This window comes from Ambystoma mexicanum, chromosome 9 (assembly GCF_040938575.1).
Source record: "Ambystoma mexicanum isolate Mex_15411 chromosome 9, UKY_AmexF1_1, whole genome shotgun sequence".
NCBI lineage: Eukaryota > Metazoa > Chordata > Amphibia > Caudata > Ambystomatidae > Ambystoma > Ambystoma mexicanum.
Genome location: NC_090931.1, coordinates 1,293,831,670 through 1,293,851,888, shown reverse-complemented (window position 1 = coordinate 1,293,851,888; position 20,219 = coordinate 1,293,831,670). Strand labels below are relative to the sequence as shown.

General features: G+C 43.8%; 1 protein-coding gene across 3 annotated transcripts in view; it reads right to left on the bottom strand.

The window, feature by feature from the left end:
* ZNF148 (zinc finger protein 148) overlaps positions 1-20,219 on the bottom strand; it is a 569,671-nt gene that overhangs the window by 265,626 nt on the left and 283,826 nt on the right. For all 3 annotated transcript variants that reach the window (XM_069616642.1, XM_069616641.1, XM_069616640.1), the window contains exons 5-6: positions 4,759-4,842; positions 2,008-2,126 (exon numbers count right to left, since the gene is read on the bottom strand). In XM_069616642.1, the coding sequence (XP_069472743.1) occupies positions 2,008-2,126; positions 4,759-4,842 (203 nt within the window). The remainder of the gene's footprint in view (positions 1-2,007; positions 2,127-4,758; positions 4,843-20,219) is intronic.

Genomic DNA, 20,219 nt, shown 5'->3' with positions numbered 1-20,219 from the left:
CATGATTTCCTGTGCCACGAGTTTGGCCTCAACCAGGCCCGCCTTGAAAGAAGCTTGCTTATCTTTAGGGATGACCGGCAGAAAGTCTGCGATCTCCCTCCACAGGCGTTGATTAGCCGCAGCGAGGATACCGTCTGCGTTAGTCTGCCCAAGGTGCAGCCCAGCATTCGAGTAAACCTTCTTGCCTTATGACTCAAGGGTTGTTTCCTCCTTGTTCAAGAGAGCTGTCGTGGCAGTGCTGGATGACGAAGCCTGGGGCTTAGCAAACATGGATGCTGCAGCGATTACTGACGACAGAGGCTGCGGGTGCGTAGAGAGCAGTATGCTTTCCCCTTCGGTTTGTCTGAACTTCGCATCCAGCTTTTTAATGATGGGTTGCGTGGAGTGGCGCTTGAGCCAGCCCTTCTTGGCCAGAGCCCCCACATCCTTTTGTAGGGGGATGCCCGGCATAGCCTCTGCCCTGATGCTCAGGACCTCCGCCAGAATTCCTACTTCGGGGGGCTTCTTCTGTGGCTGAGGGATATAATCCTATCATGGAAGACTTTTGCAAATGAGGGCATATCCTGCTCCTCCTCGTCTGTGTCCTCCTCTTTCCCTGCGGACGGGGGCAGTTGGATCCAGTTACCTTTCGGGGTTTCTCCGTGCTAGGGGTCTGAGCCTGCGCCAGGGTTGCTGGAGCCTCGGTTCTGGGCTGTTGCGGAGGTGGAACAGGAGGAGGAGGCATGGGCTGTGGTGGCTTGGAATGCACTGGCGAAGCCGGAGCCAACATGTCCTTAAGAATGTGCCTGAGAATTGAGCCCATTTGTGGGGACCGCATGAGGGACATGAATTTATTAAAAAAAAACTGTCCTCATAAGCTGGCTGTGCTTGATCTTGCACAGGGGGAGGGGGCGAGTATGCCAGCTGCCTCCCCAGCCCCTGCCCGTACATGGGGTCGCTGTTCCTTGGACCCCCAGATGTTGGGATAAGACGTGGACCATGTGATGGGGGGTCAGTGTTACCCAGTCTGTCCTAGGAGCAACACTTTTCCTATGTTGATCTGTGGGCTGGCAGGCCTCCGCACCTGCCTGCAAGGTGTCCCGCCTTCACTGCTCAGGGAGGGCAGCCATTTTGTCACGAGCCTTGAACACTTGGACCTGGAGCCGCCGTGGTCCCGGGCTCGGCCTGCATACCCGACTGCACCGGCTCTGCCCTGTCCTGCACCACAGGTATACACCTGATAGGCTGTGCACCCTTGGCGTGAAGGCAACCCCTCGGGTAAGGACCCAGTATCAGGGCAATGCCCCTTGGGACGTGTCCCATGGTAGTAGAAATTACAGGCCCCACGGCTGCAAGGCTCTTGGACCCCTCAGCTGTGAGGCCGGTAAGTGCGAGAGTCTGGGTGCTGCCTGAGCCGGTGCGAGGGCCAGACTGACACCTCCCCCCAGAGCACAACTACTGCAAGCAGAATGGATATTTATACAACATTATTTATGAAAAATCCCAGCCTCCCTATTGTATGTATGTCCGTCTACCTCATTTGAATTAAATAACATCATGAAAGTGTATTTTATTCATATTAATAAGCATATAGTATGATATTGTTCATCATTATGCAATTAACTATGCGTTTAATCTTTTGCAACATATTGCTAATGTTATTTATGCATGCATTTATATCTTATATTAGAAAATGTAATCAATGAAACAGTAACATTACATAATTCTTTAATCAACAGATTCAATCTAATCTAACAATACTTAAGAGGTGTCAACCTGCTTTTTGTACATACTTAGAAATGAGTCAGGTGAGCAAACAGAACAGATGCAGAAGTGTGAGATAGGGGGCAATTGGGGTCTCCATCCCATTACCTCAGTATTTAAGTTGATATAATAATGACTTATCACTAAAGGCGCACTTGGCTTGTGCACCACCATAAGTCCCAGAAGGAGCCGTATTATGTTTTTATTTTTTAGGTGTCAAAATCACAGTTGTTGCTACGGTCCCAAATGTGTCTTTGCAATTACCTGCAAACAGTATTCACACTGGTAAGGTTTTTCTCCACTGTGCGTTCTCTTGTGCCTTTCCATGTGATACTTCTGTATGAACCGCATACCACACTCATCACAGCGAAAAGGTTTTTCACCTGATATCAAGGACAGAAAAACGTTACATAGTGTATGATTAAAGTGACAAAAGATGGAAGCGTCCTAACAAGTTACACAATCAAAGTCAAGTTGCACACATAAATTTTATATATATGCCCAATATGAAAACTGGAATCCCACCCGAGATTTCAAGATATTGGTTATTGTTATATTACAATTTGCATCATGTGGGGGGTTTAAAAAGCCATTTATTTGTGACAAATGTCCGTGTATGTTTCTTCTCCAGTCCACTCTCAGGCTTGCCTCTGCCAAATTACATACAAATGTTGATTAATACGCTCAAGAGTAAGAGAAACGGGGACAATAATTTGAAAACAGCATACTAATAAACTTTTTATAAAGACTTCTGTTCCACTGGGTAAAACTCAAATTTGAAGGAAATTGAGAGATAGTTTCTAAGCAGAAATAACCCTGCATTTAACATAACCATGTGTCAGGCTATTTTCTAATACTAATTTTAATGCCTTGTTTAGCTTTCATATGATCCTGGAAATCTGATTAATAATCAGTATTATTTAGACAGAGACTTGCCTAGACTCAAGTGACTCCTGTAAACAGCATAAAACACATTATTCTAATCTACACTATTTGCAAACTTGCTGTGCCTCAACAGTAACATTGTTGCTGGCCGACGTAGTACATGCCAGGGTTTTCTCATCTAGCTAATTGTATTTACCAGATTGCGCAAGGCACATACATTTTTGTAGAAGTGGCAGAAAAAATTGCATCTAACAAGAGAAATTACACCTCTATAGTCGATATAATTTTTGGGAAAACCAATTATCTTTCTCATGCACCAAAATGACAAACTCCCAATATGTACAGCCCCAGAGTAACAACCCAGAACTAGAAACCCTGAACTTCTCTTTAGCACACAAAATGGTATTTCCATGTTACTTCTCAACCTGAATAAAATTGACATAGTATGTTTTTGAGCAACATCAGCGCCAACTGATAACCTGCCTTCTGCTGAGATACTATCTCACATGCCTTCCACTCGCTTTTCCAAGCCATACCAGTCCTCATTGGTCACTTAAGAAAGTACTCACTTAAAAATGGGATGGTACAGCACAATTTTGAGTTAAGAAGATGTGAAACAAAGACATTCACCTTGGATGTCCCACGATCCATAAAACAGATTTTCTTTTGATGTACTACTACAGTATGCGTAATCTTGTGTCCTGCCGGACAGAGACTGTTGCCAAATGATAAACCTCTCTCATGCTAATGTCTACAATGTAAATAAAGCCAACCCATAAAATCCAATTTCCTGTGTAAATGTCTCTTTTACTAAGTATTTAAGAAATGCAGCCTGTTCTGACCTGATACGATTTAACAGACAGGCAAGATAGAAAAGGGTTGCACAATGCCAAGGTGAAGACAAATGTTCTATCACTGACATTTTCTTGCTATTAAATACGTTCCCCATGAAATCGGCATAACCTAAAATTAATTAAATATAAGCTCATAATGAAATACTGACCTCTTTCTGATTGGCTCCTATCACAGGCACACGAAATTAGATCTCATCTGATCCTTCATTAGATTATAAATGTTTGAAACTATCTGGCATCCATCCATAATTAGTGCATTTCTATGTACATTCCTACTTCTATGTTGACAGTAGTATTGAACAGGATTATGCAGAATTCTGCAAGTTTATATATAGCGGATGAGTTATGTACTCTAACCAGAAGATAGGGCTATCGGAGAATCATTCACTAGTTTTCTACAAGTTTAACAATCACTTTGGTCTTGAGGTCGCCGCTCCAAAGATATTCACAAACTCTTGACTGAGCTGCTTTAAAAATGGATTTTCACTGCATAACCTAAACTATATTATTGTAAATTGGCAACCCTAAATGGAAACTCCTACAGAGTAACAAAGTCCTGTGGTCACACAAAGTACTTCCCCCAAGACAATTATTATTAAAATGCAGAAAGGCTCAGTTACTTTTATAGTTGGCGATGAACACCGCCTCCCTGTGGACATGTTCAAAATCGACGGGGTGTTCAGATATCCTGACTGATGCCTGACCAAATAAACAAAATCCCTTTTCATGGGAACATTAGCGCAGGGAGGATGCACCACTGAGAGCCAGAACCCTGGGGAATCATTGTTCACGTCAGACTTTTGAGGGAAGCATCCTTTCCCACATCTGAGAAAAGACAAGGCCCTTTTAGGTAAAGAAATGAACATCATTCCTTCCTCCGCTCCCTTACCAACACATTACGGCAGTGGGTGACCTCCATTGAAGGTGGTGCTGGGCAGCCATGAACAAGGAGATTTTTCAAAGTATTCTCTCTCTGTCTTGGAAAGGCTTGTGAAGGGCTAAAGTATATGCCTGACAAATTAGTACCCATGTAGGGCCAACGAAGAAAGTGCATGTAAGAATGGAGGAACAGTTTTTTTATCCAGGCCAACTGTGATGATGGAAATAGGCTAAATGTACTGTAACACAAGGAGAAATCAATAGTAAGGCTTCTCGACACACAAACTTGTAATACCAAAAAACTAATTGCAGCCAAGTATCACGTTTAATTAACCTTCTCGGACTAGAAAACAGTTTCAAATCATGTCAGTAAAGTTACTTAAGGCACTATACTCACCTGTATGAATCTTTTCATGTCTCTGTAGCAGGTACTTCTGTATGAAACGCATTTCACATTGACTGCACTGAAAGGGTTTTTCACCTTGAACAATATAATTCCACATCCATAAGTTAATATCTACACATTGCTTGGAGGACTCAAATAGTATCCGTTGACCACAACATGCCACATTGCCCACCCTCTCCTCACAACATTAGACAGTAAAAGCTTGGCAGATTTCACAACTATTGCATAAATTAGCACATTTTTAAATTACTCTTCTGACTTTTTGTTACATGCATTATAGTATTGTTTAAGAAGTCAGGTGTAGATACGAGGTCATTAGCAAATATTCCACCATTAGACGAGTTGATAGCAGGTTTAACAAGCTAACTAATAAAATAATGTCTGAGTTACGGTTACCTAAAAGTACGCTGACATATCATCATAATGAGCAGTAACAAAGAGGCAGGCACATTTTAACAATTTAAGGACATTTTCCGATGCAGTTTAACACACACTTAACAGCTAACTAATATAATACAGGTGCAAAGAAATCCCTTTTGGGTATATAAGACATCGATGTTTGGCATTAACAAAAAATGTTCAAACTAAGTTTAAAATAGATATTCCAAAAAGAACTATTACAATAGTAAACTGGCTGGGAGCATAGCTATGGTTAACGTGTTTGTCTTGGAAGCAAGACAATCCAGAGCAACACAGGTTTGAATGCTACTCCCGCGCTTATAGAGTGGTCTCCGGGATTAAGCGAGTTGTAAAAAAGACTAATACACTATATTAAAGCTGGTCGCATCATGCTTCACCAGGATAAATGATAAATGAAAAATAAAGCAATCGTATACTGCAGGTCTAAAGACATCAACCAGGTCTAATCGTGTTCACGAGTTTCATTCACTGAACTTATTCTCTATTATTCTCTCTAGTATGTCCTGCACCCATGGCTGAAATGCAGAGATGCCAATTGCGTCATTGTTTTCTCCTTAAGAATGATATTAAAGCAAGCTCCTTGAGGCATCAAGGTGAACACTACACTGAGCTTCCAGAGGGTGGCAGATATCATACATACTGTGATTAAAAAAAGGCACTTGAACTCCACAGAGTTGCAAACAAACCATCTGCGTGCTGTAAGTGCAAGCCCACAAACGCATAAGATAGTAACATATAGAAAACATATGTGGCAATAGACGGTAAGTGTTCATATTTTTTCACCACAAACGGACTCAATTTGTGTTTCTCCATAAACACTGATGGTTGAAAATCCACAGAAACGTTCCTCTGTTTTTCCTGCATTTGTGCACATTTTGGCAATTCCCCCCCATTGAGCAGGAAACATGGTGGAAAATCTGATTTATGTATTGGCCTCCATGCAGGGAATATGCGCACATCACAATTTATATTTGGGCAGAAAGGCATATCGTTTGTAGGGATCCCCTGTAATGGTGCATGCCTTGTTTTTTCATGTTAGCCACATAAGCGGTCTACACCATGCACAATTAATAAATATTTTCTATAATATTTAATATCTACAATGGGGGAAAGCTTAGCAACCTTAACATTAATGCAGGAACATATTCATAGATGTAAAACTGCTTAATTGAGCAGGTACTCATATTCTAGTTGCATGTGACCTTAATTTACAGTTCGAACTGCTGAGAGAATTAGAGACATGTGGGAAGAGCATGAATTAGCATGGAAGATACCGCCCCTGGGGGCACATTATCCACCCAAGAATCGCAAGCAGGCCATTGAGACTGCCTCGGCTAAACCTAAGAGCTGTCAATGGCTGTGTTAGCCAAGATCAACCCACCAAAGCTACCCTCGTTGGCCACGACGGTTCATCGAGGATTGATTTCCTTCTAATTACAGCAGGAGATTGCGAAAAAATTGGTGTCCAGTCATTATTTCGAATACAAAAGGGTCGAATACAATACGTTCGAAGCAAAAGGATCGTAAAAAAAAAAAATGACCGAATGCTTTTTTTTTTAATGTATTTTTTTGGGGGGTTTGGTATAGGAACAATTTGTGGTTTTTCCCCAAAAAACGGGGGTTTGGTGGGAGACTCCCCCCCCCCCCCGCAAAAAAAAGTGCATTTGATTATTTTTTTCCTGATCCTTTTGTTTCGAAAGTATTGCATTTCGAAACTTTGTATTTGAAACTTTAACTATAAACCACAAAATTAGTAGATTTGTAGTACTGAACCACCAAGAGAGCTGCCTTTGATGGGTACATTACAGCTCTGTGCGAGTGCCGGCAATAGGGTACCAGTGGTAAACAGGGCTACACCTATTATAGGTGGTGGGAATGCTCATGGTTCGCTCAAATTGGCCAAGGTGTTGGCTAATGACTGTAAACCATCATGCTATAACCTGTAATATGGAGAACATTTAACACAGGGTGAAGCACAGACCAGAGTGTTCTTGAAGAATTTGATGTTGGGGCCAAAAGCATATATCTATTGCCAACACGTCCAATTGTAGAACATAGACAGATAGCAATGAGGGGAAATGGTGGATATGAAAGAATGTCGGGCCGCAAAGAAAGAAATTGCACTCTGCCTGGCAGGCGATACCAAGGTTGCGTGCCCTTACAGCCAATTACAAATATGTAACTAAAAGCAAGAAAAAGATCTTGGGCAAAAGTGGGACGATCTGCTTGATGCGACCAAAAGAGGGGACTCATTAGTGTTGAATCTCGCCAAGATAATGAGATAATGTGCAACATCACTCCAGATATGTGGAGGAAATATTTCCAAGGACTGTATAGGGACCCTGAGGTGCTAACATCCACAACCTTGGCGACAGATGCATTAGTCGAAGGTATCATGGCTGTAGAGAGTTGCAGCTTTAGCCTGACGATTAATGAAGTTGAGGAAGCAATAGATGCTTTGAGTGCTCGTAAGACTCCAGGCCCCGACTACATTCCAAACAACCTTTAAAAGGATGAAAAACAGGTCTGGGCTCCACTGCTTTGTCGCTTGTATAATGCAGCAATCAACTTTAGGGTAGCAATAGAATCCTGGCGTGTGGCCAAAACAGTCCCGATTTACAAAAAGGGTGGTAGGGAGTAACCCGAGAACTATCGTCCAATTCACCTCTGGACGCATCAGGCCAGATTTTTGCTCATTTAATATTAAAATACTTGCAGAGTTGAGCGGACTCAGATAATGTTCATTTTACAGGCTGGCTTTCAGTCAGGGAGAACTGCAGTTGATGAGGATTTTTATTTACATCTAATCTTGTCCAAATACCGGACCCTTAGGAAGAGCAAGATCAACGCAATATTTGTAGATTTAAAAAAGAAATTGATGGCGTACCTAGGGGGAAAGTTACAGCAGGTCAATGAGAGGAGAAGAATTCCTAGCCATCTATTGGAAATCATTAAAAATGTATGTGTTAACAAGAAGGCGGTTGTGCGTTGGGGGAGTGGATGAGGGACGACCAATCAAATAGATGTAGAGAAGGGTGTGAGCCAGGGGTGTGCCGTGGCCCTGCTCCTTTTCTGCATCTATATAAATGAGGCAATTGAGAAATCGATAGTCCGCTGTTTGGATCCCCCTAGATTAGGCGATGAGAGTACCAGCTTTTTATTACGCTGACGATGCTGTCTTGCCGTCAACTTTAACTATGGGGCTAAGACTTACTTTGGACTGTTTCATCAGGAAACACAAACCGCTTAGGTTAGAAATTAACAAGGAGACAACCAAGGATATGGTTTCAGGCCCAGAGTCTGTAGACATTCCAGTCTGAAAATAGCAACTGATGGCTACAGATTGAAGCAGATTTTCTTTTAGGACTACCTGTTCATCCACGTCTTTGAGAATGATGTATGGACAGCTCAGGTGACCAAAGCTAGTGTAGATTTGTACAAGAACAGTGGCAGCATTAGGAAGTGTGCTGCTCGCCATGGGGGAGAGGTGGCTATTACACCATCTCTTAACATTGCCAAAATGCAAGCTATAGCTGCAGCCCTTTATGGGAAGTGATATGCGGGTATGCCAACCCGCAGGCATTAAGAGTCATTTAAGGCAAACTCCTTAAGTCACTTCCACTGCTACCTACAAGCACACCAAACGCTATGTTATTTATGGAGTGCGACTTGAGACCACTAGTAGATCTTGTGCGAATTAAACCATTGATGCATTGGGCAAGGACCTGGGGCACCCAGGACTAGGGAAGCCTTTGTGCACATTATGCCCTTGGAGGGAGGCCAAACACTCACTACCCTGGCTTAAGCATGTAAAACAGGGGCTGATCGAATTGAATCTTGAATCCTTGTGTCAAATGCCATTAGAGATCCACAGTGAGAGCAAAGGAAGAATCAAGTGCTGCTATCATTTTTTTAATTGTTTTTTTAAATTTGTGAATGGTTTATAAAAAACCGTTACAAAAAGAAGATAAAATGGAAATAAAAGAGTGCAATAATACAAACAGCAATTACATGTTCCTTTAAGAAAAAATAAAACAAAAAATGCACTTAGTGAAATAGCATCATAAACAAACTTATGCAAGTTACAGTAATCAAGATAAGCTTTTTCACCATTTAAGACTGCTGTTTGAACATTTGAATTTGCCATGATTTTACAAATGCAGCGACAGCTACAGTGTCAGCTAATGATGTTGGGTTCAAGAATCTTTTCCACAATTTAGTCAGGTCGAAATATTGTTGGCACCCACAGTTTCAGTAAAGTAGGAGATGCTTTCGAAATGCAAGCCTGGACAGTCCATAAACAAATGTTTGATATTTTCTATGATCTCAATGTCATTACAGTGTCTACCTGCGAAGGATAAAGGGTCGATGGACCCCTCCTGATCAGGATCTCCTTAGTATGGAGTAGGTTCCAACGTAGAGGGTAATATCTGTTTGGAAACATCACAAGAAAGGGGGCAACCGAGCCTCTGCGCTTATATTCGTGTGACAGATGCTGCAAAGAGGCAAAGCCATGCAGTGCATCGATTGTTTCATACCAATTTTGATCCTATAATGCAATTTTAACCTTCGGCAGTGTAAATTTCAAAGTCACAGTGTCTAGACCTAGGACAGAAAGTATCAGGTCGCAGTGAGCTTTCAATTTCAAGAGAAAGCCAGGCGAACCGGGTTCTGTGAGGCAATGACAAACCTCATGAGCTTCTGAATATAAGGAATCTTGGGCAGGTGTTAAGAAATTTATGATATCAGAGTAGCATCTGCCACTGAACATGGGCTTTTAGCGAAACTAGGCCTAGTTCAAATCTTATGCCGCTATTGGTACCGCATTGGGAACTCCTAAAATCTGTCCCCACATTTTTTAAGGTAACTAAGCAGAATTGAGGTTTATTGGGACATAATTCCATCCCATAGGTCAACTTTGGAATTACCATCTCTATATAAAATTTTAGGGTTGATTTAATAGAGTAAATTCCATATTTTCCGTCAATGAAAGACAGCTGATTAGTTATATTTTTTGCCTTACAGATTACTGAACCTGTATTGCAGCAAAGCTGGGACTTGACGAGAAGTGGAAACCTAGGTATGTCAGGCTCAGGGCCACTTCGAATTCCTTCAACTGCAACAACCAGTTACCATAGTTGTGTGTTCGAGCACATGACAGCACCATCATTTTTTACTTTTCTGGATTAATCACTAAGACATTCTCCTTTGCATAGTTAAGTGCTAAGAGTAACCTGCACATGCCGATCTTGGCCTGGTCGAAGAGAAGAAAATAGTCAGCATAGGCGAACCATGATGTTTTTAAGGTGCCAAACTTGGGGGGGAATTAGTGCTGCAGGCTTAAGGAATTCTCCGATATCAGAGACGTAAAGATTGAAAAGTTAAGCGGCTAACACGCATCCTTCTCTGAGACCTTGATTTTTTGCGATACTGCGTGAAAGATCTACATCTTGATTTAATCTAATGCAGATGGCTGTATTAGAATATGGACAGATGATTAAGCACAGAAGGCCTTCGGGAACCCCTCCATTTGGCTAATTTAGACCACAACCGTTTACGGTCTACTTTGTCAAATGCTGCAGACGGGTCTATCGACGTGACATAGATATTTTTGTTTTGAGTACCCCAGGCTGAATCTGTAATTCTCACAGCACGGCTCCACTTATATTGGTGGAGCGGCAGCGTCTAAAGCCGGTCTGGAAGCAATTCAATCTGCACGTCTTCTTTGCCCATTTTTCCAGGGGAACTAACAGAACTCATGCAAAGATCTTGCTTTCGACATCCAGTAGAGCGATGGGGTCTGTAATTCAAGGGATCGGACTGCTCGCCTCTTGTAAATGGGAACAATATGCAACCGGCCACAATAGACCGGAATCATTGCTGTGTCAATATTACTTGCAAAAAGAATGGTTAGAATAATGGACCATACAAATGGGTCTTTTTTTTAATAGATCTATGGAAAGGCCAATTGGGTCAGGCGCCCCTAAGGATTTTGCTTTCTTTATCTATATCAAGGTCTCTGCAGGATCTTGTTTTGGGATCAGTGGAGCAGAAACAAGGGTGCTCTGTGTCTCATAGGTGTCATTCCTCGCAAGAGTGTTACTTGCGTAAAGAGACTTAAAATGGGAAACCCAGGAGGATTCAGGGACAGCATTGACCTGGTAACAGGATTGGAGGTTAGTCACTGCAGTCACGGTTTCCCAAAAGAGACAAAATTATTTCCCATTTAAGATAGAATTATTTCAGCATCTTTCTGTAATACCTTAGCTTTAATTTGCTTGCATAAGTTCCTGTATTTCTGCTTTACAAGTCTTTTCGTGCAGGTCTTGATGGCTTGTTTGCTCTGGGAAATCTTAACTGACCTAATCGCTCTTCTGGATTCTCCTTTTTTTATAGCAAGATGTTTGTTATACTGATGTAAGTGATCACCTGGCTTGATATTAACCTTTGTGGGCCCGTCGGATAAGCTTTTAGACAAAGATCATAATTTGGTCTTTGCATAGTTATCGACTCCAAAGCAAGTAGGTTTCGCTTCGTATGTGGTTTGTTGCAACAGGACATTAAGGTCTTTATTTGGTTTATTTGAGGTTTTATGAGATCAACGCAAGATATTAAGATTAGTAGGACCATGTGTGGTGACTGTGGCATAAATCACATCGATCTTAATTTATATCATATTGTGGTTGCTCCAGTTATATTTAAAGACACTGAAGTCAGAGCATGCATTCAATAAAAGACTATCTACAAATATGTAATCGAGGGTCAAATAACTAGTCCCTCTATGCCATGTGGGTGCTCTTAAGCCAGTCTATGGGTCAACCCAGATGACCATGAACAAATCTAAGCTGCGCATGTTAAGTGCCCAATCTAGGCCCACCACAGCCTTTGAACCTTTAAAGGGAGACAACTGGCATTTACTCTGTTAGGTTCGTCATCGGATAGTGTACAGGGGCAGTCCGCAGTTAGGCCCCCTGCAACCAAGATGGAACAGACCCTGTTTGACGTCCTCCAATGAGTGATGCAGGTGTGCAGAGTCTTTAAGAAGTTGTCCAAATCAGCTACCCCTTTGTGCCAGTATATGTTTACAAGGAGTAAAGGGGCACACAGTTTGTCAGAGTGCCTCTCAACAGCCAGAACACCAAACAGAGTTTTTGCAATCTTCGTGGCTGTCAGGGCATGCCCAGTTCGAATTGCAATGATTAACCCACCAGAGGTTCTTCCTGTTTCCCCAGACATGGCTGATTGATAAGAGGTCAGAGCCGTCCACGCAAGGACATTAGCTTAACCAGGTTTCCTGAAAGAACAATATGGTATTAACCTTCAGATGGGACCAGCCTCAGCGCTGTCATGCAGGTGTACAAATCCACGGGTGTTCCAGCTGACAAGTTGAAGGGAGAGGCTGACAATATTGACTGCTTCAGGACTTGCATCAGCTATAGTTTCTGTCTCACTGAGCTACAGGCAAGTGAAAGTGGACATAGGTTTGGGCACCAGTGGCCTCTTTGCCCTGTAAATTGTCGCCCTTGAACAGCGCTTGTGAGTTGCCCGAGTTTGAATACAACACAATATTGCAGGCTTCATTGTGAGGCTATTTTGGCTCATTGCATCTTTCTATGTTAAAGCCTGGGTTTCCAAATTTGGATTTTTCGGCAAGGGTTAGGCCCATCTGAGGCAAAGTGAATTACACGCTTGTTAGCTTGCAGATGGTTGGGAAAATGAATTCTTTCAATGTCAAAAGATGAAATTGATCGTAATGTAGGAATTTCAGCGAAGATGGTTAGAACGTTTGATCTGTTCAGACAGACCTCCACGGCTCCAGGATGCTTGCAGATCATAACTAGCTTTTTGGAATCCTTTTTTTCTTGATGGGATAAAGACTGAGCAAATCGCAAACACAGGAGCTTGTCGCTGGTTGGTGCCAGCCGATCATCATGGTGGCGTGAAGGCAGCGTTGGACGCGAGGCAAGGTCCTTTTCAAAGGTTAGTTCGTCGGGACGGATATTACCATTTGAGTCAGCTCCTTTGGCGCCATGAAGAACACAGGCGGCCACAGATACACACCTGCAGGATGCATTTCCATCATAATTCGCCTCATATTGTGAGTTTCCCACCCATATCGTTAGGCCAGCAAAGTTTCTAGTCTCTGGACTAAGTTTCAAGCGGGGCCAATATAGTTTGCCTAAGAGGGACCTCATGTCTACGTTGGTATTAGTAGAACAAGAGTCAATGCGTTCCTCATAGTTAACATGTGTGGAGTGATCACAGGCATCCAAGTTACGGTCTTCTTCTCCATCAACATTGACGGAAAGTAGAGCCCTGTTCACAGAGGTTGGGGAGATGGTCCACCCAGGAACAGAAAGTAAGAAATTTGCCTTTTTTACAAGATGGCAGATGAGGCAATGATTTCTCTTCTGTGATCTGGGATTCTTTACCTGATAGCAGACGCGATTGGTTAGAGATTGGCCCGAGGTTCTGCTCAAGAGAACACTTAGGCTGGGCGCCAGCTGAGACAGCAGTTGCCAAGGCGCAGTGGTCTGTTGCTTTAGCGTCAATTGTTTTTGGAGCAGCCATCTGTAGATGGAAAGTTGTTGGGGGCAAACCAAGATTATCATAGGGGTTCTTACTTGGCAGGACAAAGAAGAATTTACTTCAGGAGAGGTTGGTGTAATTGCAGCAATCACCCCTTGTTCATGTTGATGATCTTTTACAATCTTTTCTCAAAGAAAGACTTAACAGTAGACAGAAATTTCGTAGACTTACTGAGGAGCTTTCTTTTCCTCAGTGGCAATTTTGTAGGCTTTAGGCTCTTTTTCAGAGGGCGTGGTCGCAGACTCTTCAGTGAAGGCTTCCGCGTTTTGGGCGAATGGTTATCAGATTCCGCGTGGCATGCTCTTTTGTCAGACCTTTGCAACATTGTAGAGGCGCTTAAGGGTGTTGTGCTCGCTGCACTCGCAATTTGGCTCGTAGATTCGACCAAGGCAACTGAATCATGAAGAATTATTAAATCAGGACCTTCCTATTGTTTTTCTAAGAATCGAACAGGCGAGAGCAGCGGGAGGGGACATAACATCTCTCCCATAATAACTAACTTCCGTGCAATTGCATTAAGATAGTTTGTTTGATCTTTTACTTTATAGTGAATATGATCATAAAGAGCAACGAAGGAGCTTAGCACCATGTTCAGAGCCGAGATCGTGGGTGATGTCAGGTGAATCCTGTCATCAAGTTCCAGCAGCATGTGGTGTAGGCCAGCTCTATCTTTGCGTGAACTGTAAAAGTCGGCGACTGCTGCAGCCTGAATGTCTTCATTTTCCTCAAGTAAGTCAGCAAGCGCAGTTGGCGAGTCAGGGGAGGAGGCATCTGATGACTTGCATTGAAAGGCTCGCCATAGGAGGAAAAGGCACCAAAATCAACGGGGCGCCAAGTGGTTAAAAAAGAACAAGTTACTTACCAACTGGTAACGTTCTTTCGACTGGATGTTCCTCCAACGTATTCCTCATCTTTGATAATCATGTGCAGCTTTGGCTGCTTCAGAAAACATTTTCGGCAGAGGGCTCCCTGCGTCGAGTCGATGTCCCTCGAAGGCCTCCGTCAAGGGTGCCGTCATCGGGTGGTATAAGTAGCAGGCACAGCGACCGTTTGCCTCAGTTCTGTTTTTCCCCACTCCTCTTCGTGTTGCTGTTAGTATAGGCCGGCAGTAGTCAGTCTTGCGAGAACGAAAGCTGTAACAGCATAGGAAATTCTACAGAGGGGTAGGATGGGAGGGCGATGAGGAATACGTTGGAGGAACATCCAGTCGAAAGAACATTACCAGTTGGTAAGTAACTTGTTCTTCGTTGGATTGTGTCCTCCAACGTATTCCTCATCTTTGATAGACTCCCAAAGCAGTAAGTAGGATTGGAAGAGGGTGGAGAATTTAAAATTAAACAATCTTTTATAAGGCAGAATAAAGCATTGCTTTACCAAAAGCGACATCCTGTGCGTGGGAAGCATTCAAGCAGTAATGCTTGGTGAATGAATGCAACGATGACCATGTTGCAGCATCACAAATGCATCTAATGGGTACTCCCCTTTGCAGGGCTGCGGAAGAGGCTATGACCCTGGTAGAATGAGCCTGCAAACCCTCTGGTGGGTCCTTGCCCGACAATTTGCAACATTCTGAAATACCAAGGATGGTCCACCTTGACAAAGTATGTTTAGTAACAGCTTGTCCTAATTTTCGTCCAAAGTATCCAATAAAGAGTTGGTCGTCCTCTCTCAATTTGGAGAACCTAGAACTATAAAAGCTTAAGTCCAATCTATGGAGCCTCTCCTCCTCTTTCCTGGGATGCGGCGGGGGATAAAATGCCAGCAGAACAATTTTTTGATTCAAATGGAAATCCGATACAACTTTAGGCAGGAAAGAGGGTTTTACCCTCAACACAACTCTGTCCTTGTGGAAAACGGTATAGGGTGGCGTGGAAGAAAGTGCCTGCAACTTGCTCACTCTACGAGCAGATGTTAGTGCAACCAACAATATGCTTTTCAAGGTTAATAACCTCAATGGACATGTGTGCAATGGTTCAAATGGGGCACACATTAGAAATATAAGAACCAGGTTAAGGTCCCAAACTGGAACCTGAAAGGAAGAAGGTGGGAACACGTTTGTGAGCCCTTTTACAAATTGAATTATCAAGGGAATTTTGAAGTAGGAGCATTTTTCCGAACAGCGCTTAATATTGGGACCATTAAAGGTTACCTGGCAGCGCTTTCCATATTTAAGACCTTTTTTGTGCTAATGATAGGAGAAAAGATAACACATCCGGAGTTGAACATAGAAAAGGATCAATATTCTTTTCCCTGCACCAGTCGCAAAATCTATCCCAGCGGCAATGGTACAGAGATTTTGTTGCTGGCCTTCTTGCCGAAAGCAACACCTCCATCACGTCATCCGGGAGGTCCCAATCCTTGCATCTCAACCTTTCAGAAACCACGTGTGAAGGTTGAGAGTGTTAACCTCTGGACGGAGAACCTGTACCTCCCTTTGCGAGAGAAGATCCTCTCTTTGTGGAAGACATATCGGAGGACAGATGGACATATCCAGAAGGTCCGGGTACCACGATCTCCTGGCCCAATCTGGGTCAATTAAGATCATTCGGCTTCCGAACCGTCTTCACCTCCTGATTACTTGAGAAATGACGGGGATCGGTGGAAACGCGTATAGCTGTGGGAACTCCCAATCCACCAAGAATGCGTCTCCTAGAGCTCCTCTTGGAGGAAATTCTTTTTAGCAGTACCTTTTGCACTTCCGGTTGATCCCAGTCGCAAACAGGTCTACTTGAGGGGTTCCCCAAAGGGCAAAGATCTCTTGAAGGACTTTCTGAGCTAGTTCCCACTCGTGGGAGAATGTGCTCTGCCTGCTCAGAGCGTCCGCCGTCGTGGTGTTCTCCTACCCGGCTAGGTGAACTGCTGATAGGGAGATGCCTTCTTGAATTGACCAGTACCAGAGATGCATTGCCTCTCTGCACAGTGGTAGTGACCCTACACCACCTCTTGTTGAGGTAATGCATGGCCACTGTGTTGTCCGTCATTATCAGGACATTCTTTCCCCTGACAGAGGGCAGGAAGGCCTTCGGCATTAGTTTGATTGTCAAGGGAGAGGATTTCAAGTCTTGTGTGGAGTGAACTGTGGTTTTGTTTGAACTAGATTGGTTAGTAGTTCATCAACGATCACGTCTTCTTGGAAGGAAACCTAGTTGGAGGCGGCTTTAGGATAGATTTTGAGAGTGGTCTGGCCTCTGTCTGTGTGAACAGGTTTGTTCAGTAGCGCTAATTTGGTTTTTCTCATGGTATTCTTTTTTTTTAGAACATATTTTATTGCTTTTTAAACAAATAAACAAACAAATGAACAAACAATACAAGCACAATGCTGGTTAAGGTCAATGACTGTCTCCCCCCCGTTGCACACATATATTTAGAGTTGAGTCCACCTGTCCCAACCCGGGCTCTACATTTCTTTCCACTGTCTTGCGAGCACCATAAGTGTCAGGGGGTGCTTCGACATATCTTGGTGTCCATTTATCCAAAGTTACCTTTCATTGGGTGTCTTCCCATTTTTGCCATACTTTCTGGGCTTTAGTCGGGGCATCCTCTGGCCGAGTATACCCCCATTGCAACACAAACGTCCACATCTGTCCTCCATTGTTCATAACTCGGTGTCAAATCCGATCCCGATTTTTGAGCGATGTTTCTTTTGATGAGTGCAGTAGTGGTGAACAAAAACAGTTTTTCGTATCTAGACAATTCAATTTCATTGTCCATTCCCAACAGTAATAACTTAGGATCTCTAGGAACCGTTTTGCCCATGACTCTGGATAGTTCATTACAGCATGCCTCCCAGAATAGTTGAATGCGTGTGCATTCCCACAGGATGTGGAAGAAGGTACCACCTTCTGTTTTGCATCGCAGACAATTTGGATCATTTATCCTTCCCCATTTGTAGAGGGCAACCCTAGGATAGTATACTCTGTGTAGTATCTTTAACTGAATCAGCCTAAGTCTTGACGATATGGCTACCTCCCTGGGGAACATCAGTGCCATGACCCATTCCTCCGGTAGTATAGCATCCACGTCAGCCTCCCATTTGGTCCGTAGCGCTAGCAGATCTGTCGTGCCAAAGGAATTTATGGCACTGTACAAGACTGATGTCACTTTGTGGGTGATTCGTTCAGGGAATAGGTTCCTCTCTATGGGGGTATATTCCAGCAGGGAGGTCACATCGGGGAGGATGCCCTGTAGCACGTGTTGCAGTTGGGTGTAGTAGTATTGTTCAGTTTGGGGAAGTGCAAAGCGGAGCGCCAGCTCTGCGAATGGGATTATATTGCCTTCTTTCACGACATCACCCAATGTGAGCGATCCATGCTGAGACCAGTTCGGCCATTTGGGGAGCGTGCATACACCGGGGAGGTTTCTATTATTCCACAATGGCTGAGCCTGCGATAGTTTGTCGCCCTATCCCACGAATTTATGTGCGTCTGCCCAAATTTGCGTTATATGTGCTCGCATACTGGAGGTGGTTGTTCGGGCCCTTTTCTTATAAAGGTATTGCATAACAGGTTTCTCAGGAGTGTTGGCTTCTAATGATCTGTTATGCGGCGCGGCTGTGTCCCAATGTAGTTGGTCATTCACTTTTGTCAAGTGGCTGGCCCAGTAGTATGTCTGCATTCGGGGCAGCCCTATTCCGCCCTCCCATATGGATCTTTGGAGCGTGGCGAGTGCTATGCGCGGGTGGCCGTCATTCCATAGCAACTTTCGGAGTGATTGATCTATTTTCCTGAATACGTTTGGATGAATATATATTGGGGCATTCTGTAATACATATAGGAGCCGGGGCAGGGACATCATTTTAAAGAGCGCTGCTCTGCCTAGTATTGTCAGAGGAAGGGATGACCAGTGTCGGGCATCTTCCGCGAGTTTTGTCATCACTGGGTACAAGTTTCTGGGAATATAGTCGTTCAGATTATTCGTTATTAGTATACCTAGGTATTTGAATTGTTCCCTCTCCACCTGGTAGGGGCAATGGGGCGGAATAGATTCTTCTTCCTGCCTTAGTGGGAACAGAGTGGATTTAGCCCATTTAACTCGCAGGCCGCTGAAGGAGCCGTATTTCTTCAGTAATTTGGTCACTATAGGGCAGGATCTGACTGGATCACTCAGGTATACAAGCAAATCATCTGCATATAAGGACACTTTGTCTTCCCAGGCTTCTGACCAACGGAAGCCCTTCCATGTTTCATTGGTTCTTAACATTATCGCAAGTGGTTTGATCGCTATCGCAAATATCACAGCCGACAGTGGGCATCCTTGTCTGGTCCCTTTACCTATTTCGAAGGGGCTCGATACGTGACCATTCACTTTTGTAACTGCTAATGGAGATTTATACAGTAGTTTAACCCAGCTCATGAATTGGGGCCCAAATCCCATTCTCTGCATTATTTCCCAAATCGCTTCCCAGTTGACTGAATCGAACGCGTTTTCAAAGTCCACCGCCAGCAGGGCAAGTGGGCCCTGGATGGTGGTCGCATTTTCTATTGCCGTGTATAATCGATGTATGTTCATCCGCGTGGATATTTGCGGCATAAACCCACATTGATCCGGATGGATTAAGTAGGGTATGATTTGCTGGAGCCTGTTGGCTAGTGTTTTTGCTAGGATTTTGGTTTCGGTGTTAACGAGGGAAATAGGTCTATATGAACTGCATCTGTCTGGGGGCTTATATGTTTTGGGTATTACCACTATGATGGCCTGTCTCAGGTCTTGTGGGAGGGACACTTTGCTGCGGCAGGTTTCATACATTTTCAGTAAGTGTGCTGTAATTACGTTTGTTCCCTACTTTCTTCCACACCTCTACCGGGAAACCGTTGGGTCCCGGGGTTTTCCCGGCTTGAAGATCTGCCATGGCTGCAGACAGTTCATCCTCCGTAACGTCAGTTTCTAGCAGGGCTCTTTGATCGGGTGTCAAAGAGGGGAGGGCGATTCCGGATATGGCTGTGGTATCAATGGGGGAGGTTGGTGCTTCATAAAGTTCCTTATAATAGGCTGCGAACCCTTCCGCGATGTCCCGATCCGCCGTTATTTGTGTGTCCTCCTGCAACCTAATCGCTCTGACATGTTGGAGCCCCTCATCTCGCTTTTCCAGCCATGACAGCATTTTGCCCACTTTATCCCCGGTCTCGTACACTCTGGCACGCATCGCTGTGTGTGCCTGTTTGCCATTATCCAGGGCAACATTCTGTAGTTGTTTTTGTGCTAGTTGTAGTGCACGGTGAGATTCTGGATGACCCTGGGATAGGTGAGTTGCCTCTACCCTTTGCACTCGCACTTCAGCTACCCGGAGTGATTCAATCTGTGATCTCTTATGGGCTGTGATCCAGGAGATGAGTTCCCCCCCCTTAGTACAGGTTTATATGCCTCCCACACTGTTAATGGGCTATCCACGGAATTTATGTCAAATACCTTGCTGCGTTGCTTTCGATCGTTGCCGATCCCACGTC